This window comes from Teleopsis dalmanni, chromosome 1 (assembly GCF_002237135.1).
Source record: "Teleopsis dalmanni isolate 2A chromosome 1, ASM223713v2, whole genome shotgun sequence".
In the NCBI taxonomy this organism is placed as follows: Eukaryota; Metazoa; Arthropoda; class Insecta; order Diptera; family Diopsidae; genus Teleopsis; species Teleopsis dalmanni.
The window spans coordinates 159,727,345-159,752,676 of record NC_051846.1 but is presented as its reverse complement, the minus strand read 5'-3'; the positions used below and the strand labels follow the sequence as shown (position 1 = coordinate 159,752,676).

Sequence of the window (25,332 nt, the reverse complement as noted above, 5' to 3'; positions counted from 1 at the left end):
ATCGAATTTCGTATTCTGGACGCTATTGATAACAAAGTGTAAAGCTCGTGTTTATAGTTTGACCCAACCCCGTTTGTATGCATGAACCTAATCGAGAGTCCAACAAAAAAAAAACAAAACCTAAAACAAGAGAAATATATTATCGCAATAAAACACATATTTTAGAAGATAGACTAAATGACAAATCTCTAATACGTTTTATTAAGAGCAGCAAATGAAAAATAGATAGACTTTTCGAATGCCAGATTACAGATATACAGATACACGTACAGTAATTGCGGCAGATAGATAATGAATTCAGTGTGACAAAAGTCAAATACTGAAGAATGACGAATAATATTAATCAAATGTCACTGAAGACATAAATGATCGCGTCTTAGTAAGAAATTATGCTACAAAAAACTGTTATCATTTGTTTGTATATATTATGCTAAAATAATATATGTATCTTGTTTGCATTGAATATGTGTATCTGCGTATATGTGAAGTGATATAGTTATTACTTCAATTAACTTACTCTAACTTAATTTTAATTAATAAAAAAGTCAAGATCAGCATAAAACAGAAAATTTTATATTCTCCATTCTGATGCTTAAGTTGATAAGTTCATAATGATTAATTTTGTTTTTATTGATTGGTTTAAAGTTCTGTTTCATATACTGTTTTTATCTGTACATACATATAGTAGATACAAACATATGACAATAGAATAGATTTTTCCCCAATTTTATGTTGTTGTTGTTATTGTTGGAGTAAATGTGTTTTGCTCTATGCATTTTTTTTTTTGATTTCTATGAATTGCCTGCATTCTTTCACCCGTTCTCCAACCTTTATCAATAAACAAACAAACAGTAGCAATTTTTCTATTCATACCGATTTAGGCATACATGAACCGACATCTGAATTGAGCTGCACTACACTAAATTTAAATACAATGAAATGAAAATCTAAACTATATAAATGTAAGTGCTTTGTATTCACACAAACACCGACAGCAGAGCATTTTTCCATGTGTCCATTCGAAACACCGTAGACTAAATTTTAGCATCAAATCGGGCTCGAGCTCGAGCATTGTCAATTTGAGCTTCAGTATTTTTGCTAAATGTGTGACGGTTAGTCCAAAACGGTGCGTCTACTAAGAAAATACTCCGGTACAATATCAACGGATCACGGAACAGAAAAAGTCGAAGTAAAAATAATAAAAAAAATATATAAAATTATATGAGACATTTTTTTTTTGAAAGGAATTATTTGAAAGTTCTTACTACAGCAAAGAAAATATAAATTGAAAGCTTGTTTAAGGTGACAGTAACGACGGTAACGATATCGGCTTCGGCGGTCGGTCGTACCATTAAAGCGGAGTGTACACTTCTGTGCTTATGTGCTAGTAACGAGTAAATTAAAGATATGTCGTGGATCTGAAAGCAAGCTGAGCAATAAATAAACACGAAAATTAGTATTTTTATTGTAGGTCTTAAAAAGTAAAGAATAATCACAATAATAATATTATTAAGAAAGTAAAAGAAAAAAAAACAAAAAAAAAAAAATAAAAGAAGAAAATAGAGAAAAAGTATCTAAGACAAGCAACGCGGATAGAAATCTTGATTGAGTTATTTTACTTGCCGCAGTTTACGAGTGGCCACCACCAACGCAGCACAAACGAACACCATAACAATAAAGCCAACAATAATAATAACAACAACAACAATAACGAAGACAACAACATGGAAGATTATTGGGGCCTAAGCAGCACAAACGGTACTTCAACACTTACGCATAAATTACAATTTAATTAATATTAACTCGTATACAATACACTATATACAAATTACACACGATAATCATAAATCTCATTTAACTGACAATAATTATTAATTTTAATAATTAAAGAACAAAAATACAATTTATTTAAAAATACAAGATTTATACCAGATTTATACCAGATTTATGCCAGATTTATACCAGATTTATACAAGATTTATATAAGTCTACAAATTGTTTGAAAAATGGAAATTATAGAAATCCTTAACCTGTGCTTTTGAGATATACATATATACTATATATCTATGAATTTGTGTACATGTTTATATGTTATATGTTATTTGTACATATATTTAAATAGTTATTGTCTTAATTTTCAGTTTCAATTAATGACGTCATATCAATTGTTATATCTGATAAAATTAGTGTATATTTATTTTAGTGTTGTTTATATTCTAAATATCTTAATTCTGCAGTTTAATGTCGTAGTCGAGCGCGTTTTTTGTATCTGCTCATTAAATTTAATACAAACGAAACAGTCCATGCTTAAATTCTGTGAATAAAAAATAATGACGATTTATATAAACACAAAAAAAAAACAAAAGATACGAAAAAAGATTATGTGAATTTTTAGAAAATTTATGTGGGTGTAACTAAATTTAAAAAAAAAAACATTTATATATAGTGATAATGAAAAAACAAATCAAAAACATTTATATAAACAATAATTTTTCTCAAATTAGTTGCAGGGATTTTAAATTTTTCTGAAAACATAACAATATTTCATATAACAATATTCCAATAAAAATATAATAAAACTCTATTTTCAGTATTTGAAGTATTTTAAGTGCAATTTAGCAATAAGATAAATAAACAATACTAAAAACAGTTTATATATGCTTAAGTTCCACATGAACGGTGGATATATAATATTCAAGATGATTTAATGATTTAATATTGATAGACCAACATAATAATAATGTTTAATACAAAAAGCGATTCTATTGAATATAAAATATGAGTATTTAAAAATTAATATATAAAAATATTTAAAAACGTGTTAACTATTATAACAAAATACACTCTAATACAATATAATATATTATCTATATAATACATGTATATTACATATACCTATGTAATACATAATAATATTAATAACAATGCAAGTAATATAATAAAATATTTATAAAATAAAAATTCAAACAATATACTATAGTGTATATATAAAACAAAATAATATTAAAAAAAATTATTAACAATAAAATTGATCTGAACAAAATTGTTTAAAACATTAAAAAATCTGGTTAAATTCACTTTAATATATGTCCAATTATATGAAATTAAGAGTTATAATAAAAAAAAATATTTTTTTTCTTCTCTTATTTGTGATCAAAAATATTATATAATTAATTATTAGCAGACTAATTGGTCATTTAAATAGATATAAAAAAAACTATAATTTTTTATTTACATTTAAAAACAATTTATATTTTAATTATATATATTATAATAAAATATATATACAGATAATTTAATAAAATTTAATTGTTTTTAAATAGAAATAATAAATTATATTTAATAATTTAATTTATATAAAACATATCACTAATAGTTTTCTTTAAAAAAAAATTATTTTAAATGAATAGACTTTTTGGGCTAAATGTATAGCGTTTATGAATATTGCAAAATATTTATCATCAATAATTTTAAAAAAAATTTATTTTTATGTGATTGTCTCTTTATATTTGACCACAAATGCCAATGTTCCTAGATTGGTAATTTGAAACTGAGTAAAATTACTTGGTTATCTGGCTATAACACATTAAAAATTTACTTAAATTATTTAATTATAAAATTAATAACTCATGTCAAACTTAAACTGTTAAATAATACTAAAAATGTGATATATGTCATCAAAGATAAGATTTAATTTATCCAGGAAATATGGGTTCAAAATTTTAATATTTTATAGAAGTTATAATGTGGGACATATTACTTCTTGTTTTCTTTATTAATGCCGTTTAGTGGAAGATAAACTTAGTTATTGCATTGTATAAGGTTCTGAATGTGTTATCTTATAGTATAGTTTAGCTATGAATAAAATTTTTGAAACCTAAGATATTTTATTAATTTGATATATATTATTTTAAATAAATATTACATACAAATATATATAAATAAACTATTAGTGTAGTTTATCATTCTGATTTTGGTGATTCGCTATGATTTATTGGTGCATTGGGTAGTATGTTAAGTTTCTTATAATATTGTAGATTTAGTAATTATTAGTTTCTATTAAAAAAATTTTTTTTGAACACTTGTATTATATATAAATATAAAAAATAAAAATAATTTAAAAAACTAAAGAATATAAATAAGCATATAAAATTAGATAAAATTTTTAAATTAAAAATTGACTAATACTGTCATTATTTAATGATTATACTAACTGAGAATATATTATAATAAAATATAAATGACGATAACAAATATTATATATATAATATTTTATGCTATTTAAAATTATTAAAAGCGTTAACAAGTTAAATTTAATAAAGTAAACATAATTTTAAAAATTAAATTGAATAAAGGGGAAAAATAAATTAAATTCTTATAAAAAATAAATGAAAAGTTTTCATCCCCAGTTTCATCACGTGTTTCATACGTAAAAAGGAAAATGCTTATAAAAGAATGAAAATGATAATAAAAAATAATTTTATCATTGTATGAAAAGCATGGTAAAAGAAAAATGTTATAAAAATTTGAAACAAATTTTATAAAAATTTTATTTTAATATTTCCGATTTTTTTTTATACAGCAAAAAAAAAAACAAACAATATTTTCAAGTGATAAAAACAATAAACAAATTTATTAAACAATTTATGAATTTATTATACACCAATCAATTTATTCAATTAATTCGGTACAACATGACGTATGAGCAAAAAAATGTTGTCTACATGCCCCTTTATGCATGTTCATAAAATTGTGTATATTTTATAATGATATATTTTAATTAATTAAAATTAAAATTTTAAAAATAATGAATAAATATAATGTCATTTGTATAAAAAGTGGAATGCTTTTAATATCAAGTAAAAAATGATATGCTAAACAATTTATAATCGTTAAAATGTGAAAATATTACAAAAGCTTTAAAACATTATTTTCCAAAAGCAAATAATGCAAACAGAATTTATTTTTATTAAAGACAAATAAATTTAAAAAGAAAAATAATAAAATGCCTCAAAGTTAGTTAAATGATTAATAAAATAATTGTGCAAATATTAATATTTGATATTAATAGAATAAATGTTCTATCGATTTATTTATTAAATTAGCTTATTTTTAACTTAAGTAATTATTTAGCTTATTATATTAATACTTAAGTGCCAAATATAACAGACGTTAATTCATTTTTAATTATAATAGTCTATTAACTACTGTGAATAAAAGCTGTCTGCATTAGATTTGGTATTTATTAACATAGATATATGTATAAAAATATATTTATTTACTTATTAATTTGTATTAATTTTTATTAGTTTAATGCATTATTTCCAAGTGCAAAATATAACTGGTTTTAAACAGTTCTTATTATACCGTTTACACTATATTTATACAAAATATATATTTTTACTAATAGCACGACAAGACGTACTAACAACGCTATTCTATATGCCTTCACAGGTAGTATATTAGAATTCAAATTAATTGAATGAAACTTCTTTGTGAATCTTTAATAAAGTTAGGTAGATTAAGTGACAATATTAGTCGAACATGTCATGTAATTCTAATTCAAAATAACTTTCAAATAATCAATAATTTTTGTTATCAATAAAAGATATAATATTTAGTTTTTCAGAAAAACGGTAATGTAATAATTTAATCTGATAATGTCATTATAATCCATAGCTATTTTGGTTTTTATCTAATAATATGAAATAAGAAATATATAATACGTATATATATGTATATTATATATATTATATATATATATATATATAAATTTCCATATTATTTAAATATGTAAGTTGTTAAAACGCTTATACCAGGTTGTTTCATCAGAGGTTGTTCTGAGAGAGATGGAAATGATTTTTAATTGTAAAAATAACTTTATTTTTCGGCCTATAGTTTCTTAATTAAAATACATTATTTTCATTCGTCCTACAATTTATAGATTTCATCCTAATAGTTGTTTGCCGAAGTATTGCGATATTCTCCTTTAGAGCAGCTGTTATTTCTTCATTTGATTAAACTATTTTGTCGCGTAAGATAGTAGAATGTATACCAAGCATATTCTAGACCAGTTGAATAACAGAAAAACACTCAAATTGAAATCTTACAATCGAGAAAGAGGCGATTATATAGGTTTTCAGATATACGAGTGCATATCTCGGGCATAAATATTGTATACACTTATAAATTATATATTAGGCTTTTATTATATACTATTAACTCTACAACTTTTCAGATTTTTCCAAATAGAAAAACCATTTGGATTATATGGGTTTTCTGAATAGAAAAATTTTGATCCAAAACTATAATGTAATCCAACTTTTTAATTAATGATAAAAAATTTTAATTGTTTAATAAATAACATATAATATATATTTATTATGTCGAAATATGTAATACTGTAATAATAAATATATCATAAATATAATACATAATTTGTAATTCATTATGTCAAGATGTTTCCAAACGAAGTGGGTCAAATGGGGGAGGTGATTCCTTGTTCTAAAAAATGAAAAAATAGAATTCCTCATTTTTTAAATTGATAAAAATACAAGAAATAATTATTCACATATCAATACCTTACTATCAAATGAATATTTCTTAATAAAGAATTTTATTTTCATTATGCAACTCCTTTTTGCAATCTTCTTTTCGAGTGAACTAGGATAGGCTAGGGTACGTTGTGGTGACGGTCTTTACAACAAAGGACATCTGAGCACAAATACCGCTCCGTAGTATAACCACGGAAAAAGACATTGTTTTATACACCCTACCAAGAATACCAACAGAATAAATATGAAGACCAATGAAATTTGCCGCATAGGCAATGCAATAAATTCGACTATGCAACTAATTTTAAAGGATGATAGCCCTATTAGGTCGGTGAAAAAACGGATCTCAATGATATTAATTCTTCTTTTGGCTGAATATAGACACTGATATACAATATGACACATAGTTGGTCTTCTGTAGAGCAATAGCTATAAAAGTCATAATTAGGCAAACTAAGTCGCATTGCAAGTTTCCACAATATGCAGTAACGACCTGTCAGTAACGATAGCTTAGTACAGAGTAGGCCCCACTTTAGTTAAAATAGCTAAGTGGTATGTTTCTTGTCTAAATTGGACTAAGTCTTGTTGTCTATTCTAACTGGTGCCAAATATTTTTGTTTAATGTCCAGCTAAGCGGACATATATACTTTATATGTACTTTTATTTATTAGTACTTAAATGTACCGGAAAATTTATGCAAAATTGCTATATGATTTTAGATTTTGGGTTTAAATTTATGACTTTGCAATACGTTTTTGTATGGTCTATTCGAGATTTTATTTTTTTACAACAATCCTAGTTTGAAATTTTTAGTCCTTTGACAATAAATTTGTTAAACACTGAATTTGTATTATTATAAATAATATATTCTTTTAATTTATATTAATTCTAAGGCCAAACTGTTTGCATATATTTTAGTAGGCCTATTAATATATCAGCTATATGAGTGGTGTTAATTGTTTATCTTATTTTAATGATAAACACACTATTAACATTGACACCTTGATCAATGTTGGTGATTGAATCTTGGAAGATTTACTCGGAGTATATCTTGATTAAAAGAGGAGACTGAGTCACCCCTCGTTATATGGATATTTTTTTCTAACAAAATGACTCTATGAGCAGTTCGTGACCAATACAAATATCTACTGTAATTTTCTTTGTCATCTACTTCCATAAATTGCAGACTATACATTACTTTATCATATTTAATTGTGTTAAATGCATTCTCATAGTTTAATAATAAATAGCACTGAATATTTGATAAATAATAAACAAAATGTTAAGTGATACATTATTTCAAGAAAACATCATAAGAATTAGTTACGTACTTGATATTTTTATATCAATTTTTCTGTTATGAATTTTTCTCAAATATACAAGAACTATATAGAATTATTTAATCAAAATTAGAGAAGTCAAAAGTTTATTTAGGAGAAAACTTTTGACATGAAACAACAATGCAAATGAATAAAACTCATGCATGTGTGTATGCCTGTATGTGCACGTATGAATACACGTAAAACAAGACAGTAAGAAATTGTTGATTTCGACACTTCGTCTTCTTTAAGTGTACGAAATTGTATGCGTTTGGAACTATAAACCTGTGTTTGTAACACTGATTAAATTAAAGTGAACTTAATTTAATGCGATTGATATCTCCACACTTTACACAAAACTATATTGCCGAACACATGTCATCACATCTCATATATGTATACATATATGTGTACTCCTTACTGTCCATGTAGTCACATTAGTCTTTTATTCATCATTTAAGACCTGCACATATCTGGAAGCAGACCTTATAGATTGTAGTAGAGTGTAATATTTGTATTATCACAGTTTTGTGCATCTGAAAGATACTACTTATTATTTCTTCTCTTTGTCGTAGCAACTTTTATTTGTGGCTACAGAAAGAGAATTTTGTCGCGCAACAAATCTAGCTAAACCCGTAAGCCATGTATAAATTTAAATACATATATACACATGTATAGAAATATATATATAATATATTTTTATAAAATATAAGTAGAAAATTTTATGTTAAAAAATTGTTGTTGCATTTATTTTTAGTTGAAATTGTCGTTATTAATTCAAAAGTAAAATATCTAAATTTTATAGTAATGTTGATTTCGTCTATAGACTTTGTAAATAAAAATTATATATAATTTCTTTCTAAATTAAAATAATTTTAGACATGGAAGTAATGTTGTTTCTTTATACATAGAATTTAAGACACTTTTTTTGGTAATTTTCGGTTTCTTTATAAAAATGTCGGTCACTTTCAATTAATAATTGAATTAAATTTATTAAGACTTAAACGCTGAATTTGTTTGAAGACTGACATTCATTTTACTTTTAATAGTTTGTAGCTGAAAGTTTAGTTAATTATTTAATTTAACTTTTCTATATATAAATTTAAATACGGTTTACTGTCCTCTAGAAATATTAATAAAGTAATATGATTGTGAGAAATTCTAATACATTCAAAAATATTAAACTTTGCGATCACTTTTAGATCGAAAAAGATAATTAGAATAATAAAAATAGTTAGTTGCATCTGTGTTGAAGCTGTAACATACTTCAAAAAAATAGTTATGCTACACAGCATAAGGATTTAGGATTTATATATAAATAAACAAATATATTTTTTATAGTATTGATTTTGTATGGGCGCTATATAATATAATTTATATTTTTAATTTTACTTTATAATTTTTACTTTTATAATTTTTTTAAAATTATAATTTTATAATTTTATATTAGACAAATATTCATCTCATTAACTCGTAAAATGATAGATTAGTTAATATATTCATAGGCTTAGGTTTTTTAAAGATTTTACTCAAAGTTGGCAAATTATTTTAGATACTGTTAGTAACTAGCCTTATAAGAGGTGCGGCTCATTTAGGCGCACAGCAATAGTTTAAATAACGCAAATTATTTTCGGAAGTCTCGCTCAAATATATACTTGTTATTCTACAGCAGTTATTCTACAATTTATATATTGGAGTTATCGGAATGATATATCATATCCGTTATGATATGTTTTGAGCATTGACAAAGGAGTGAAGATCCATTTTGGTCTTTCTAAAACTTGTGTAAAAAGTTTAGAAATAAACGCATAAGAATTTTAATATGTAGTAAAAATTTTATTGTGATTAGTGGTATAAAAATTTACTGTAAATCTAAAATCAGTGATATATCTGCAATAATTGGACACAAATTTTTGCACTGGTCAAAGAAATAATTTACAGTCATAATCGAAGAATCTCTTATATGGAATTTTTGCTTGCTTGTTTTTTGTCCAAGTGTGAGGACTCTAATTCTAACCTAAGTTAACCTAGAAAATGAAAAGAGAAAGTAGAGAGATGAAAGTAGAAAAATGTAGAAATTAATCAAAATACATTGTGTGACAACAATAAACTATGATAGTGTAAAATTAACCTCAATAGAAAACTTTTTACGGGAACCTATAGAAAATATCTTCTAGTCTTTGGTCTTATCTAAAAATCATTTCTTCATGTAATCAAATCCAAAAGTGACGAGTCTTACAGACTTGTGCTAATTAATCATATTTATAATTTACATACAATTTTTTATCAAATTTTTCATATATGTATTAAAAACAGTTTATTTGAATTTATAGTAAGACTTGTCAATCGCTTTTTTACTATATATGCAACTAAACTGTAGAAGTAATATCATTAATGATTTTACTTCATTTTATATTTTGTGGTATTATACGATTTAATATACCATATATTCAAAGTATGAAATACCTAAAATCTATGATTTGGGTCAGGTGCTGGCATAGTTCTATTGCATTTATAAAATAGTTAAATTAAAAAGGTGGCAAAATAAAGTTTGATTGACTAATTAAATTTGTGTTTTATGAAGTAATTCCGGATAGTTTGTACACTGAATTTAAATGAAAATCGGTTTTGGTTAAGGTATATTTTATTTAGGTTCACAATGTTACTTCTTACAATTTTATATTCAAATAACAATAACAAATGTAACAATAAATAATTTTTAATTTATAGATATAACAAAGACCTCGTAGCTCCTTTATTTTGACATCTTTTCGATGTAATATTTAATCATTTAATATATTTCACAATTTAACATATATTGTATTTATGATTTATTTATTTTATGATTCAATATATTATAATACTTTAATCAATTAAAAATGGTAAAGCACATCGATTCAGTGTCTAAGAATTTCATTATCGAGGTTAGATAATAAAGTTTTATTGGGAAGTGTTAATGAGGATCCCTTTTTTAGTATTTTGATATTAATCTCCAAAGAAAGTACACAATTGCGTCCAGAATATTTAGTTGCATATATTTTTTTTAAGTGCTGACGACTTTCATTCTATTTTCAAAACTAATATTCACATTTTTTATAGACTATCATGCTTTTTAATTGACGTAGTATATACAGAAAATCTATTTAAAAATAATCTTAAGTTATTGGCTGTTAGATGGATTATCTTGGTAAATCCCATATTCTAACAATGAAATAATGTTTTAGTTAATGAAGATTTGCTAAATTGATTATAAAATGACTTTAGAGTGCGTTATCCTTTTGATGAAATGATAGACTATCATTCAGTTATTTCTTTGGAAAAACACTTTATTTCATTAAAGTATTTGCGTCGAAAGCGTAAACATTTTATTTAAATTTTTTAATAATGATTAATGAATAAATTATATCAGATAAAATTTTTGTCATGCTAAAAAATTAGTTTATATGTTATTTTATGCAAAATATATTGAAAACAAGACCCATCCTTGATCTGTGTCAACCGAATTAACGTAACATCTTCACTTATTTTATGCAAAATATATTGAAAACAAGATCCATCCTTGATCAGTGTCAACCGAAGTAACGTAACATCTTCACTTCAACTACTTCTTTTATAAAATAATTATCTGAAATATTCAAATACATAATAAATTTTCTATATAGTAACAAAAAGGATCACAGTATTTCTAGCTTTTGTTTTTATTAAATGTAATATAAATTCAGGCGGTATAACCTGAAAACATATAGTTAAGCGGAAATTCTCTAACTACTAAGCACTAATCATATCTCCAGGTTAGCAAATAAGGAGATCCGGCTTTCCAGGTTGGGGGTTGATCGCAAGCCCAGTAACCTTACATCGGAAAAATTTTACCGCTACGCAACCCTCAGGGAGGCCTAGGTTCACACTGGACTATAGTGTCAAATAATAAGAAGAATCTAAATTCGTCATTCTATATTTAATATGCAAAAACCAATTCAAAACTATTGTAACTTTTGATCTAGCACTGCTTACAAGAGTAAAGCAATCAATCTTGTTTTTTTTTTGAATTTTTTCTGTATCTGTGTTGGAACTCAACACAAGAGTGAGCTAGCGCTATATTTGATCTATAAATAACGACTACCTATTGTTAGAGCCATCGTTCACCTGAATGTTGATAATGTTAAAATATTTCTTAAACTATAGTATGTTATAGGGAAGCTTGCAAAGATGCAAGACGTTATAGTGGTGAACGTAAAGAAACTACATCGGAATTAGAATTAGTTTGGAAAGTTGATTATATCAAAAACTAGTACTCAAATACCAGTTTAAAGTAAAATTCAACCATATTAACAAAGGTAGGTATGATATAGAGAAGAATCTGTAGCATCTATATAAATACAACTATTTGTAGAAAGTCGTATTCTTTAATGCGAATCTCCCAAGTGATTAGTTCATAAACAAATGTAATAAAAGAGTTTACTTAAAGAGAGTTCGTATAAAATGTTAAACATTCTTATAGCTATAAGAAGTCAGACTTAGGTAGATCATTTTGGCGGCTAATTGGTTGCTGGTCATTATGCGTTGATTTTACGAATGTTGCCGCGAAAAATTTTTTGAAAATGATTCCAACCGATGTCGAAAAAATAATATTTCGGTGAGGGAGAAAGTATATGTTTTAACAATACTTTATACTGTCCCATAAAACAAAGTTAAGAAACAGTATGCCACATTTCTTTTATATCATATAGTGGAGTACGCGATCATTATATGTAAACATATTCATCTTTTCAGTGTTGATTTGCTGAAGAAAGCTTTAATTTGTGATTGAATTAAGATTGTAGAGATAAACAACAAAGTGTTGATTTGCTCAAGAAAGTTTTAATTTGTGATTGAATTAAGATTGCAGAGATACACAACAAAAATGGACAAATCTCGAAATCCGCATAATGCAAATTATATGTTTGCTTTATTTTATAATATAATATTTAACATAATATAAAAGTATGACAAGATTCAATTCCACACATTTGCGTCTAAAATTATATTCAGACAATTAAACCAAAGTATGCTTCCAAGGACCACTAATGAGGAATATTTAGCGGTATCCGAACGACTTGCATTGCCACACACTCTCTTTATAAAAAATTAATTTTTTCAATTTAAATTTTTTGATTTTTGTCCACATTTCTATTCAAAATAGAACTTTTCTCATGGGGCTTAAAAATATGCCGTTATCCATTTTTGCAGTTATCTATCTATTCTATAGATATCTTATCTATATCTATAGTTATCTATGAAGGATGTTATAGAGGTTATGTTAAGGATGTTATGTTATAGAGTTATGATGTTATAGAGGGTAGTGGAGGGTAGTAAAATCGCATAAAGAAATAAAGTCTTCGCTATAGGATATAAAAATGTTATCAGTTATTTTCACAATTATGCTTTAAATTGTTTTGCTATCGCACAAACCAATCGTTGTTTAAGAGCCTTCGGAAAAAAAGGAATATCAATATAAATGAATAAAAACATCCCAGCTCTATATATTACCATATAATGATATTATGACTTTGTAAGAACGCGTTTCGAGCCAAATACGACAATAAATAACAGAAGTTTAATGAGATATTGCAATTAACTAACGATAAGTGTATAGTAGATTGGGTCATCGGTTGGTACAGTTATACTACAGTTTATGGGGACTACTTCAAAGGAGATAAATAAAATTTTTTTTCTGATTTACTGTAGTTTTTTGTAGTTTTGTTTTATTTAAGTTATCTATGACTTTTTTTTATAAATAATAATAAATTTAAATATTTGAAATCATCAGTGGTCCTTAGAAATAACTCATTAATTTTTTAGTCAATACATAATTTTTATAAACAGCAAGTATCAGACTTGAAACATTGAAAACGTCGAAATTTTTGTTTTCTAAAAATTTCGTATATTTTTTTACATAAATATACACGTATATTGGTCTGCAAATGGTACCTTTAATATTGATCTAAGGCCCTTGGTTATATTTTTCTAATTTTTAATATTACATATATGTGTAGAAATGGTTAGATTCAACTATTAACTACAAGTATGAGTATATTTTATATAAACTTCTTCGTGATGGAAAGAATATTTAATATAATTATAAAGAAAAGTCTTTAAGTCTTCAAAGAAGAACTGGTATATTGATTTATTTTACTGATAAAATATATAAATCATATTTTATCAAAAAATGCGTCCTTAAAATGTATAATTATCTCTGTGATTTTTTTTTGTATTTAATGATACTGATTTATTATTATGATTATACACATTCAGTTTTACTTATGCACATTAATTTATAATTGATATTGTACATTTGAATATGAACGTTTTAATTATTTCTTCCCTTTGTAAAGATACATATCAAAATCTAAAAAAGATTTAAGTAGATGGAAAAAAAAAAAATACGAAATACATCCGCATTTCAATTCTGTTTAATTGTTAAAATCAGTTTTAAATTAATCAAGTGGGAAAATCAAAACTACAAAGCCGAATCCATTCACATACGAGTATATGCATTTAGCACTAAAGTGTGGCATTTATTGAATCTATGAGCGGCACACAGACAATAAATCGTACGGTTTATACAGACACTCGTATCTGCTTTAATAATAGACGACTTTAAGCTGTAAATTGCACTACTAATTTAGCAATTTAAGATGCGCGATTAACATCTAAAAATACAGGGTGAATAAGATTTATGACAGAATGGCCTTTATCTTTTCAAAACAATTATTTGTTACTTAAAATAAATGTTCAAAAACATTACACTATATATAAAAATTTTTATTTAATTTATTTTTTTTTTTTAATTTTTTAATACTCTACATTAATTTTGATCACAATCTAAAATGCTTTTAGGGACTTACAATCTAAAACGCATCGAATATTGCATAGCACAATAAAAAAATAACCTAAAAATTATTACGGGATTATTAACCGATCACTGTAGATTGAATAATCACCTATCGAAGTTAGAAATTCAATTCAACTCAGACTGCAGATACTGTAGAGAAGAGAGAGAAACTGCATACCATGTGCTTGGGAATGCCCGACACTGATGCACAAGCGGAAGAAATACCAAGAAGGGTATTTCATGGATATATAGGGTTTATAGAGATTTAGAGTGTTGAAGAACATTCTAATCCAACTAAGGGGCACAATAGATCTTTAAGGTCGCAGTGCACTATCCCTTCTTTTTCAATAACAATAAATAATTATCTATTAGTTATTAAAATTGATATAAGAATCGAATAAATATAATTATAAAATACTTTCGTTAGCGATCTAAAATTGTTTCTTTTATAAATGCGAATCTTCAATTTAAAGTTCCGCTTAGAATATAAATTCTGTAATATATGGATTTTTTTTAATAATGCCAACTATATTTATCATTTCCGCTGTTGAGCTTATAATCGCCGATATTGATGTTGTTGTAATTTTTTTACAATTTCGCTATCTTTAAAATCAATTAAACGAAATAACTGCGAATTTTAATTAGCATAAAACCGCATTACACTTTTGCGGATTGCATCACAACCGCAACTAAATTTGTTTTATCTTTCCAAGGTTTGCAATAAATTGTTGACAACAACTTTTACTAATAGAAGAGTTGCCGCCATTTAAGTGAATTTCATTATTGTTTTGCTTTCTTAGCGTTGTTGTTTTTCTATTTGTTTAATTTATGCTTTTTAGTTCATAGTTTTTGTTTATCAGTTGCCGCCTTAGTTTTTGTGAGACTGACTTACTTCTTATTATTGCAGTAATTTTTATTATTTTGTAAAATTATTTTTTTAGTTGAATTTATTTCTCTTATTATATAGATTGATTGCTCCTGCAGTGGAAGATATTGCAGCTATACTTCAATATTTTGTCTATACTTATCGATTTAGTCCAATTAAAAATATTTGAAATTACTTACTAAGAAAAATAATGTGTTAAATATTTAAGAATAAAAAACAAATCATTAAAAATTATCTGTGTAGATTCTACTAATTTTTGGTTGGTTTTAGTGGCGGCAGTGTCAGATATTAGGTTAATAAAGTAAAATTAATTTTCTTATTCAATACCAATCACAGACTTATCTATTGATAAGATAAGAAGATAAGAATAAACGGGTTACTATTTCCCACTTGAGCAGAGCACTGCGACCATGATTGATTTTTTGTGGTACAACAGACCCTAACTGAACAGAAGACATTCAGCCTTCCGAATGAAGGCTAAAATGTTGGTCGTTGAGGACCTCCTAATGTCGGAAGGTGAGAGTAGTTGCCGACCTAGTGAACTCCTCCTGACCCAGATCAAGGCTAGGCAGTCACATAGAATATCTATTGATAAGTCCGTTTATTTTTAATGACTTATACATTCCATAGTGGATGTGTTAATTTTGTAAGGGTAAGGAAATACTCAGTTCTCCTTTTTTCTATTTCTTATTGCAATAATTCTGATTAAAGCGATGCATACTTTTATAACATGGGTTCCTATGGGTAAAACTCTGTCAAAATTTTGTGAATTTAATTCTACCTATAGTTAATGGCCCATTCTTAACCCATACTAGTTTAGATTTCTCGCAGCCTACCATGGTTTTTATTCATTTAAAATATGTAGCCATTTTAATCAATTTTTTGAAAGATTCATTTTAGTGTTCATCATATTAGTGTCTATTACAAAGATTACTGATATAATAAATCTAAATCTAAATTAAAAATACTTAATCACAAAATATTTTGAATTAGCATTCTTTAAAAATAACATTTATTATAATTTGGATAAACTTTAGTTAACATAATGTATATGGAAGCGAAGCAATTTTTTTCCTATTTTCCTTTTTAGAGTTTTTTCTCATACGAGGGATATTTAATACATCAGAGACATGTAAATTTGGATTTTTGCTTAACTATAAATTTATTTTTCAACATAACATCCTTTAAGTTTTATACACTTTCTATGAATGTGTCAAATTTTTTGATACATTTTGGTAGTATTTATTATAACTGTTTTTCGAATCAAATTAAGAGAATGTGATTAAGGATTCATAACATAGGACCAATTTCGCTGTGGCAATTGCTTATATGTAAGTTCACAATTTATGTGGCTGATGCGGTATTTTTTCCTAATTATAGTCTAAAATTGTTGCAAAATATTAAATGGTTTCAACTTTTTTGAACGATACTCAAAACATTATTTAGTTTTTAGTATAGTCACAACAAATAAAATTCGTAATAATTTACAAATGTAAATCAGTAGTGAAACCGAAACCGAACAGTATCAGTAGAAGATCAATCGCCCAGTTGCGTGACTGATCTACAAATGAAAAACAGTTGACGACCTTTTGTTTGCGGTAAAAGAAAAATTTTTCTGAGTGTAGTCAATCATAATTATACAATGTGCATTTGAAACAACAGAAGCCCTTATTTTCTCGTTGATGGAGTTTTTTTTTTCAAAAAATTGAAAAAATTAATACTCGTAGAATTGTCTTCAAAAAGTTGCAGAAGACTAAAAAAATTAAAGATAATTCCATGTTCTTTTGTTTTCATTTGTTAGTGATGCATCCATAGCTTATCTATCATTATAAAACGAGGAAATAACTCTTATGGATAACGCATATACCTATAATTAAAAATCATATTTAAAAGTGATTACACTGTTAAATATTTGATAAGAGCATATAAATGCTGTTATCAAATCTTATAATCACGTTTGCTAGATATTCGATATTTCTCGATCCTCCGGTCTCTAGACCCTGATTTTATTAATGATATCTTACTAGGCATCCAGCAGTTTTAAAATGTATTAGATCAAAACCAAACCAATTCAAACCACTTTTAAATTGTTCCATACGCTAGTACTTATACGCGTTACTTATTAAGCTATTTTTTTGTTTCAAAATTATCTTTTCTTCAGGAAGTTATGCCTAATCAGCTCTCAGAGTTCTTCTGTGTATTTTCAGTAAAACTTGAATATTTGTTTAGTGGAATTTGTATGCTAAAAACTTTTTATCAAAATAATTATTAAACTGCATATGTGTGAATAATAATAATTAAAAGTTCACTAAAAACTTACAAATTATTTGAACCTTCAAAGCATATTGTCCTTTTTTCGTTGCAACAATCGCATCTCTTAACTATATGTAAGTATAGCTTCTTATTATTGTCAGTGATGAATTTATAGGTGTGGGGGACTGATCAAGATCAATTTCCTCTTCCATTAATATTATTATGGCATGTTCTATACAATATTTGATTGTATAAACTTAGCCTATTCAGAAAGAGTTTGTACAAAAGGTTTCCAATTTTGTTATTTTGAGCGATATATCTCATTTTCTTCTTCCATAATGTAATGCAAATATAATAAAAACTATTAAAAAGGGTTTGATGTATTTATGGTTTTATATTTAAGTACTAATTTTAAATAGAAAATTCGATAATGAAATATCAAAAACATTGAAGAAAGTTGTAAAATTTTATATATAGCTTTGAAAAATTAGGCAGATTCGGTTTCAGTTTTTGACCATTCCAAAATAAATATAAATATAATATAATATAATGTATATAATAAAACTAAGTTCAATAACTTAAAAACTCATCCGCAATGTTTGATAATTAACATTTTCGGATCTGTAAACTTTAAAAATATAAAGTTATTGGATTTTAATGTTAATTAATTTATATAGAAAGATTTTAAATTTTCCATAAAATAAGACAGTATTTAACAGTGTCGATATGAAAAGTCATAGTGACCGGGAAATTTTTTTAATTGCTGTCTTTCTTGGTATCTAAATTATTTGATAGGCAAAGAGAAAGAAGTTTTTTAAAGATATAATTGGAAGTTCTAAGTTTATGTGTTTTCAATTTAAAAGCAATAACAATTTAAAATAATTTGAAGTCATCATACTATGACCCCAACACAAATGATCAATTATGTTGTCTTTACGTTAGGTTAAGTTGGAGTGGCGGTCCACTTGAGCTCAAATTATGCCCATTTGTGATACGGTGGTACATTTCCCTTACTATTAGTTAAAAATTAAATTGGTACAATAACTGCATATTACATATAAATTATTACATAAAATATAGATGGCAAGTATTAGTGACAGCCTGTCTAGCAAGAGACACAGCGCACTTAAGCTAAACGTAGTGCATTCATGGTAATACCGCAATTTAAAAAGCGGCATATATTTTAAAACCGTTATTTTGGATCAGGAAACCATAATGGCACTACAATAAATTTAAGGAATGTAAACGCGAAGATGGATATGCCCTTTTTTGCGAGTGATAGTTTGTGTAAGAATAGACATTTTTGTCTTTTATTTCTGATCGGATATGGTGATAGTAAATTATATAGTCTTCTAAAAGTATAGCTATTAAGAAGCAAGTAGTTGTATTTTACGTTTTGGTGTTGTGAATTCGACACGATGATACCGTTTGTAATTGCTCGACTTTGTTTTGTGAAAATGATCCAGAATTGTAAGGTATTCCATGGAAGATATTTGACTGATGTTATATTTCACACATAATGACAAAATCTGAATAATATATTGAAATGTATCCTATATATTCTGCATAATTCTGTATATTTAACAGTAATAATTGCATTCCTGGATTAAGACTTCGTAAATTTTAGTTTTGGTGGTATTAGAGTTCTCTCTTTTTTGTTCATATTGCTAAAATTTCATTTTTGTTAAAACACACTGAGAAATAAGATTTGCATTCTGTGTGAAAAATATAGGGAATTATTAAATAAATACGGAAACAACATTAATTTATCAAAATTATTATTACTGTATTACTATTACTGTAACTTAACTGAAACTGAAAATGCACATCGCACAATACGGGTTTCTTTAGTTTCATAGACGAAGGAAACAGGGTCTGAAATACTCTGTATGTACTTATAACAATGCTTGTTTGTGTTCATTCGAAAGAATTTTATGATCAATTTTCGATAATAAAAACAAGCTAGAACAAAGAATTATAAAATATATTTTTTATTAGGATAATAAAATTCAGAACTTGTCAGCAAATTATAAAAAAATCACAGAATCGTTTTTCACTTTATTAATGATATACTATACACCTTCAAATGAATCGATTTGATTTTTTATCAGTTAATACACATATACATAGGATTACATAAATATTAAATCTATTATAAAAGTAGAGGATGGATATTTGGGTCAATATTGTGCTAAAAGTATATTACTGCAGTAAAAATTAATTTATAATTTAGCTTGCAATATTAAAAGATGGGCTTTTGTTTAGTAAATAAATACTTTTATTGCTGTTATTATTACAATTTTATTGGGTGTGAAAAAATCAATGTGACCTGATTCTTATATGTGAAAATCAAGGCAAGATAAAAACCAAGGTCTTGATAAATATTAATTTATACGGTAAATGTTGAAATCGTACGTTATATATTTAAGATATACATAATAAACTTATTTGTCACCAAAAAAAAATATATTATTAATAATCTATATTTATTAAATATTTCAGATATAAATTGCACTCAACCCGCTATTGATGATTTTCCCAAAGATTTATTCACAGAAGCACAAAGACAGGCTGGAGCTGTTGTACTGCATGTACTTGCAAGTCTATATCTTTTTGTAGCTCTAGCTGTAGTCTGTGATGAGTACTTCGTGCCAGCCGTGGAAAAAATATGTGCAGGTAAAGTGAACTAAAGTATAGTCGTAAGTTTTTGGAATATAGATAAAATCATTTTCATGTCATGTAATAGCGTTAAATATGTCGAATGATGTTGCTGGGGCTACATTTATGGCGGCAGCAACATCGGCACCGGAATTGTTCGTCAACGTGATTGGCACATTTATCACAGAAGGTGATATTGGCGTTGGTACTATAGTGGGTTCAGCTGTGTTTAATATATTAGCGGTGGCAGCATGTTGTGGAATTGGTGCAGGAATGGTTTGTAAAATGAAATATTAATATAAAGAAATTAAAAATTAAATTTGAGTTAATTTTGATAGACAATACCACTTGATTGGTGGCCATTGACAAGAGATAGTATAGCATATGGCATAACAGTAGCAATACTTATTTGTGTTATGCATGATGAACGCGTAGAGTGGTACGAGGCACTCATATTGGTTTCATTGTATGCAGTGTATTTAGCAGTAATGTACTTTGATAAAGCATTTCAAAAATGCGCTAAAGGTAATACTTATTCTTGAGAAACAATATTGGTGCACACGATTGATTATCACATGATATATTCATAGAAACATAATAGTAGAAATACACATAACCTAATACACATAATAATAATAATAAACTATGCAATACTTACATATACAATACAAACAGTAACATAACATTGATACTTTTACACACTCACAGGTGGAGTAAAACAGGCGCGCTCCCGAAGCCGCTCCTCCAATTGCAGCATACACACAAAAAACAGTAATGAGAAGGAACCTACAGGTTGTTACACTATTTATATAAACTCTTTATATATGAAATAAATAATCAGACAATATTAAATTTTTTAATAACAAAATTCGTCACATTTCAGATATTGTTGAAAATCGCATATGCCAAAATATATCCACAATACAACTTAACGGTGGTGTCAATAATGATTCATCCAAAATGCAACCTCTTTCAATAGTCACAACTTCAACACAAACCACAACAACGGCTTCCGTAACCGGAACTGTTACAGCGCCCATATCATCAAATGCTCCTGTCACATTATCTATTGAGAACACTGAACCTGGCACAACATCAGCACAAAAGGAAGCAGAGCCCGAAGAGGAGGGTTACTCGTTACTGCGCTATCCAAAGGGCAAAAGTTGTTTCGCACAATTTACTTGGATTATAATTTGGCCAATACATTTGCTTTTTCGCATCGCAATACCAGATTGCAAGAAAACCAAAAATAATAAAATATTTCCCTTGACATTCATTATGTGTATAGTGTGGATTGGTTCACTGTCATATGTTGTTGCTTGGATGATAACAATAATTGGTATAAGCGACTTATAATTACATTTATTCTTAATATTTAAAATTTGTTCTCATTGTTAAGGTGATACATTGAAAATTCCGGATTCAGTTATGGGCATCACATTTTTGGCAGCAGGAACAAGTGTACCTGAAGCCGTATCCAGTGTTATTGTAGCAAAAAGAGGTGAGCAATGCACACTTATAGAGTTTATAAAGCGTCGAAAAGTTTTATTTAAAATTTGAATATTTATATTTATCAAATTTTTTTTATATTTTTTAATATAAGTCTATTTTATTTTATTTTATTTTTTGTTATTTTTACTTTATATGCACGAGACATATATTTTGAACGTAAAATTATGCATATGTATGAGTTGCATTTTTATAAGTATAAAAAAATTAGGGGACACCCGGATTTGAACCAGGGACCTGTCGGACTGCAGCCGAATGCTCTACCCCTGAGCTATATCCCCAACTGCATATACATATAAATATGTTATATACAGCTGTCTTGTGAAGAAAATACATATTGCTATAACTTACTGACTCGAGATCGGGAGTTCTTCCCGGCAATATTATATTTTTGATATCAAAAATATTGAGAAATATTTTTATAAAAATACAAGCTGTTCAAAGAGAAAAGAAAATAAACTGTTACTCATAATACCAAATTTAATTTAAATTTGTTAATTTGCATATTGCAAAAAAAAAAATTTCTGGTTTTAAAGTGAGCTACAATCAGGTGTTATTGACTTCAATACCTATTATATATATAACTGTAAAAATTTTAAATTATTTGTTTTAAGCAATAAATACAAAAACCATATGGTTGTTTTGAAATTCCTTCTCTACTTTATGTGAATTTCTTAAGCATACATATGTATATATATATATATATCAACAATTGTAGTCTTATGAAAGACACAAAAATTGCATACTGGAATGTATTAAGGTAATGGAGAAATGATTGAAATATTTTTCAGCATTACGTATTGAACACCAAAAAGATATTTGCACTATTGATATTGAAATCATTTAGATTTGGTACCACAAATCCAAAATGATACTTAAAAAAGCCAGGAAATGATTTCTTAAATATACTACTATTACAAAACATTATAGTACTGAAAAGTCTACAAGTATTCTATAGCAAAAATTAATTAATGTCATGTGTCTTGGTATATCCGCACAAATGACATGCTAAGAGACCTTAGAATAAACCCGGTCAAAAAAATCATAAGGGACAGACCTTTAAAGCTATTCGCGAAAACAAACAGGCTACCCTACTTAGGACAATCTAAACTCAGAATAAACTCTGAATGACTAGATCAGTCATCAAATAACTATAAAGCTTTTGAGGAATACATAAATTAGTCAGTGAGAAGGGTGGGACTCTGCACAAAGCCTCCAGATATCAAGGAGTAAAAGTGCCCAGATGCACTCACTCGAAAAAGACACAACATGAGTAAGATTTACATAAAAGTTCTTCTATTTACAAACTAGCATCTCAAAGTCAATATATATTAAATAAAACATGATAAACTGTTTTAGATTTGAACACACTGCAGAGTGTGTGGATTTCATTTAGAAAAATAATAACAAAGCATATTGGTTTTGACAAAGGAACTTATTTAAATTTTTTTAACATCGGACAATGTGTCTCCTTAGTCTATAAATATATTACACCTTGATGCGGAATATTTTCTATTAATAATGTTACTATTACTATTATTATAACATATTCACATTATTATAATATATATCTTTATACTTTAATTATATTATATAATTATGCTTTACAGGACATTTTATATCAAGTAGCAGGCAGTGATAAAAAACATTATATATTGAATTTATTTATCTATGAAATTAACTATGATATGTAATATCAGTGAAGTACAGATTAAAAAATTTATTAAAGTAGAACTCATATACATAAATTTGTATTGTATAAATTTAGAAAACTCAATAAGTAATTTAAGTAAATAAATATATGAAATTCATTATTAACACAAATAAAAATTAATTTAATTTTCATATTTTTACAGGTCATGGTTCGATGGGTATCTGTAACTCAATTGGTTCAAATACGTTTGATATTTTGCTCTGCTTAGGCGTACCATGGCTAATCAAGGCAGTCTTCTTCCCTATACAACCTGGACAAAACTATGTTGGCATCAATTCAGCTGGTCTAGAATATTCTGCAATAACGCTGTTATCAACTCTATTTTTGCTCTACATCACATTCTCCTTTAACAAATTCAAACTGGATAAGAAAGTCGGTACGGCGTGTTTGGTTATGTATTTAGTCTTCTTGGTATTCGCTTCACTAATAGAACTGAACGTATTCTTCCGTGTGAATCTACCGACTTGTGGTCGGTCATGAAGCTTTCAAGTGTAAAAGCTGTATGAAGTTTAGTTTAAGAATTAATTTTCATTTGAAAAGTTTCGAAAATATATATATATATATATCTTTCGCATTGTTGCAAAGAGTTTTTAATGAAAACCAAACAAAATACAAACGCAACGGTCAGTCCTTGAAATGCTTAGTTTGAATATTTTTTTAAGTTTTGAATGAAAAAATTTACTTTGTTATAAAAAACATTTATAACATAAATACTGTTTATTGTATCATTAATTTAGATTTTCACATTTTAGTTAGTTCGGATTACTTTTAATATATAAGTTGAATAAAGAGAAGTTATAATTTATGTAAATAAAAACTCAATGAAAAAATTAATAGAGTTTCATTTAAATAATAATTTTAATAACCTAATTTATATTAACTATAACATAGTTAAATTGAAAAATTTAATTTTATATATTTACAAAAGAAAGAGCAAAAATTAAAATTATTCTTATTTGCACATATTATATATTAAATCGATAATTAGATTTTAGTGGACCTCGCCCTTTAAGCGAAACGGTACTGCAACCTAATAGTTATTATCTATGGGACATATTTTTGTTGTATTAATTTAAAAGTCATATTATCTTTATAATACTATGAGATATAATTAAAAATTTTTAATATAAAACATACTATATTAATTATTTTACTTGATTGTACAATGTATTTTTACGCTGTAATGTAGTAATGACATTAAACTTTATTATATGTATATAATAAATTTTTGAAAAAATACACATTTTTTAATGTTTCCATAATATTATAATATTTAAGAATTAAACATTATTATTTAAAAAAAAATAAATTTATTAATAAACTACCAATAAGTTCCAACATACATATAATAATAAAAGCTAATAAAAAGTGAGATAAAGAATATTTTAAGCAATTGTTTTATTTATTTTTAAACTTATTATTTTTGAAACTTTCTGCAACTATACGAGTAATAATTAAGTACAGAATTGATATATTTATATATGTAATAAAATATACATTAAATATGTGAATAAAATGAATATTATTTTATTTTTCTTCAAAAAGCAGGACAATTGCATTAATTTTAA

General features: G+C 26.2%; 1 protein-coding gene and 1 non-coding gene across 3 annotated transcripts; one reads left to right on the top strand and one right to left on the bottom strand.

Annotated features, from left to right (window-relative positions):
- The first annotated feature begins 1,530 nt into the window (after positions 1–1,530).
- LOC119669642 (sodium/potassium/calcium exchanger 3-like) lies at positions 1,531–24,553 on the top strand. 2 transcript variants are annotated; one of them, XM_038079623.1, is made up of 8 exons: positions 1,531–1,758; positions 20,386–20,559; positions 20,630–20,817; positions 20,880–21,066; positions 21,250–21,333; positions 21,425–21,880; positions 21,941–22,042; positions 23,907–24,553. In XM_038079623.1, exons 1-8 carry the CDS (start codon positions 1,725–1,727, stop codon positions 24,242–24,244), a joined length of 1,563 nt encoding a protein of 520 aa, XP_037935551.1. In that variant the 5' UTR covers positions 1,531–1,724; the 3' UTR covers positions 24,245–24,553. The 2 variants fall into 2 exon arrangements, with proteins under 2 accessions (XP_037935551.1, XP_037935553.1); XM_038079625.1 differs by lacking the exon at positions 21,250–21,333.
- Trnac-gca lies at positions 22,260–22,331 on the bottom strand. Its single transcript has one exon. It is a non-coding gene; the product is annotated as a tRNA-Cys (tRNA).
- Positions 24,554–25,332: the final 779 nt, after the last annotated feature.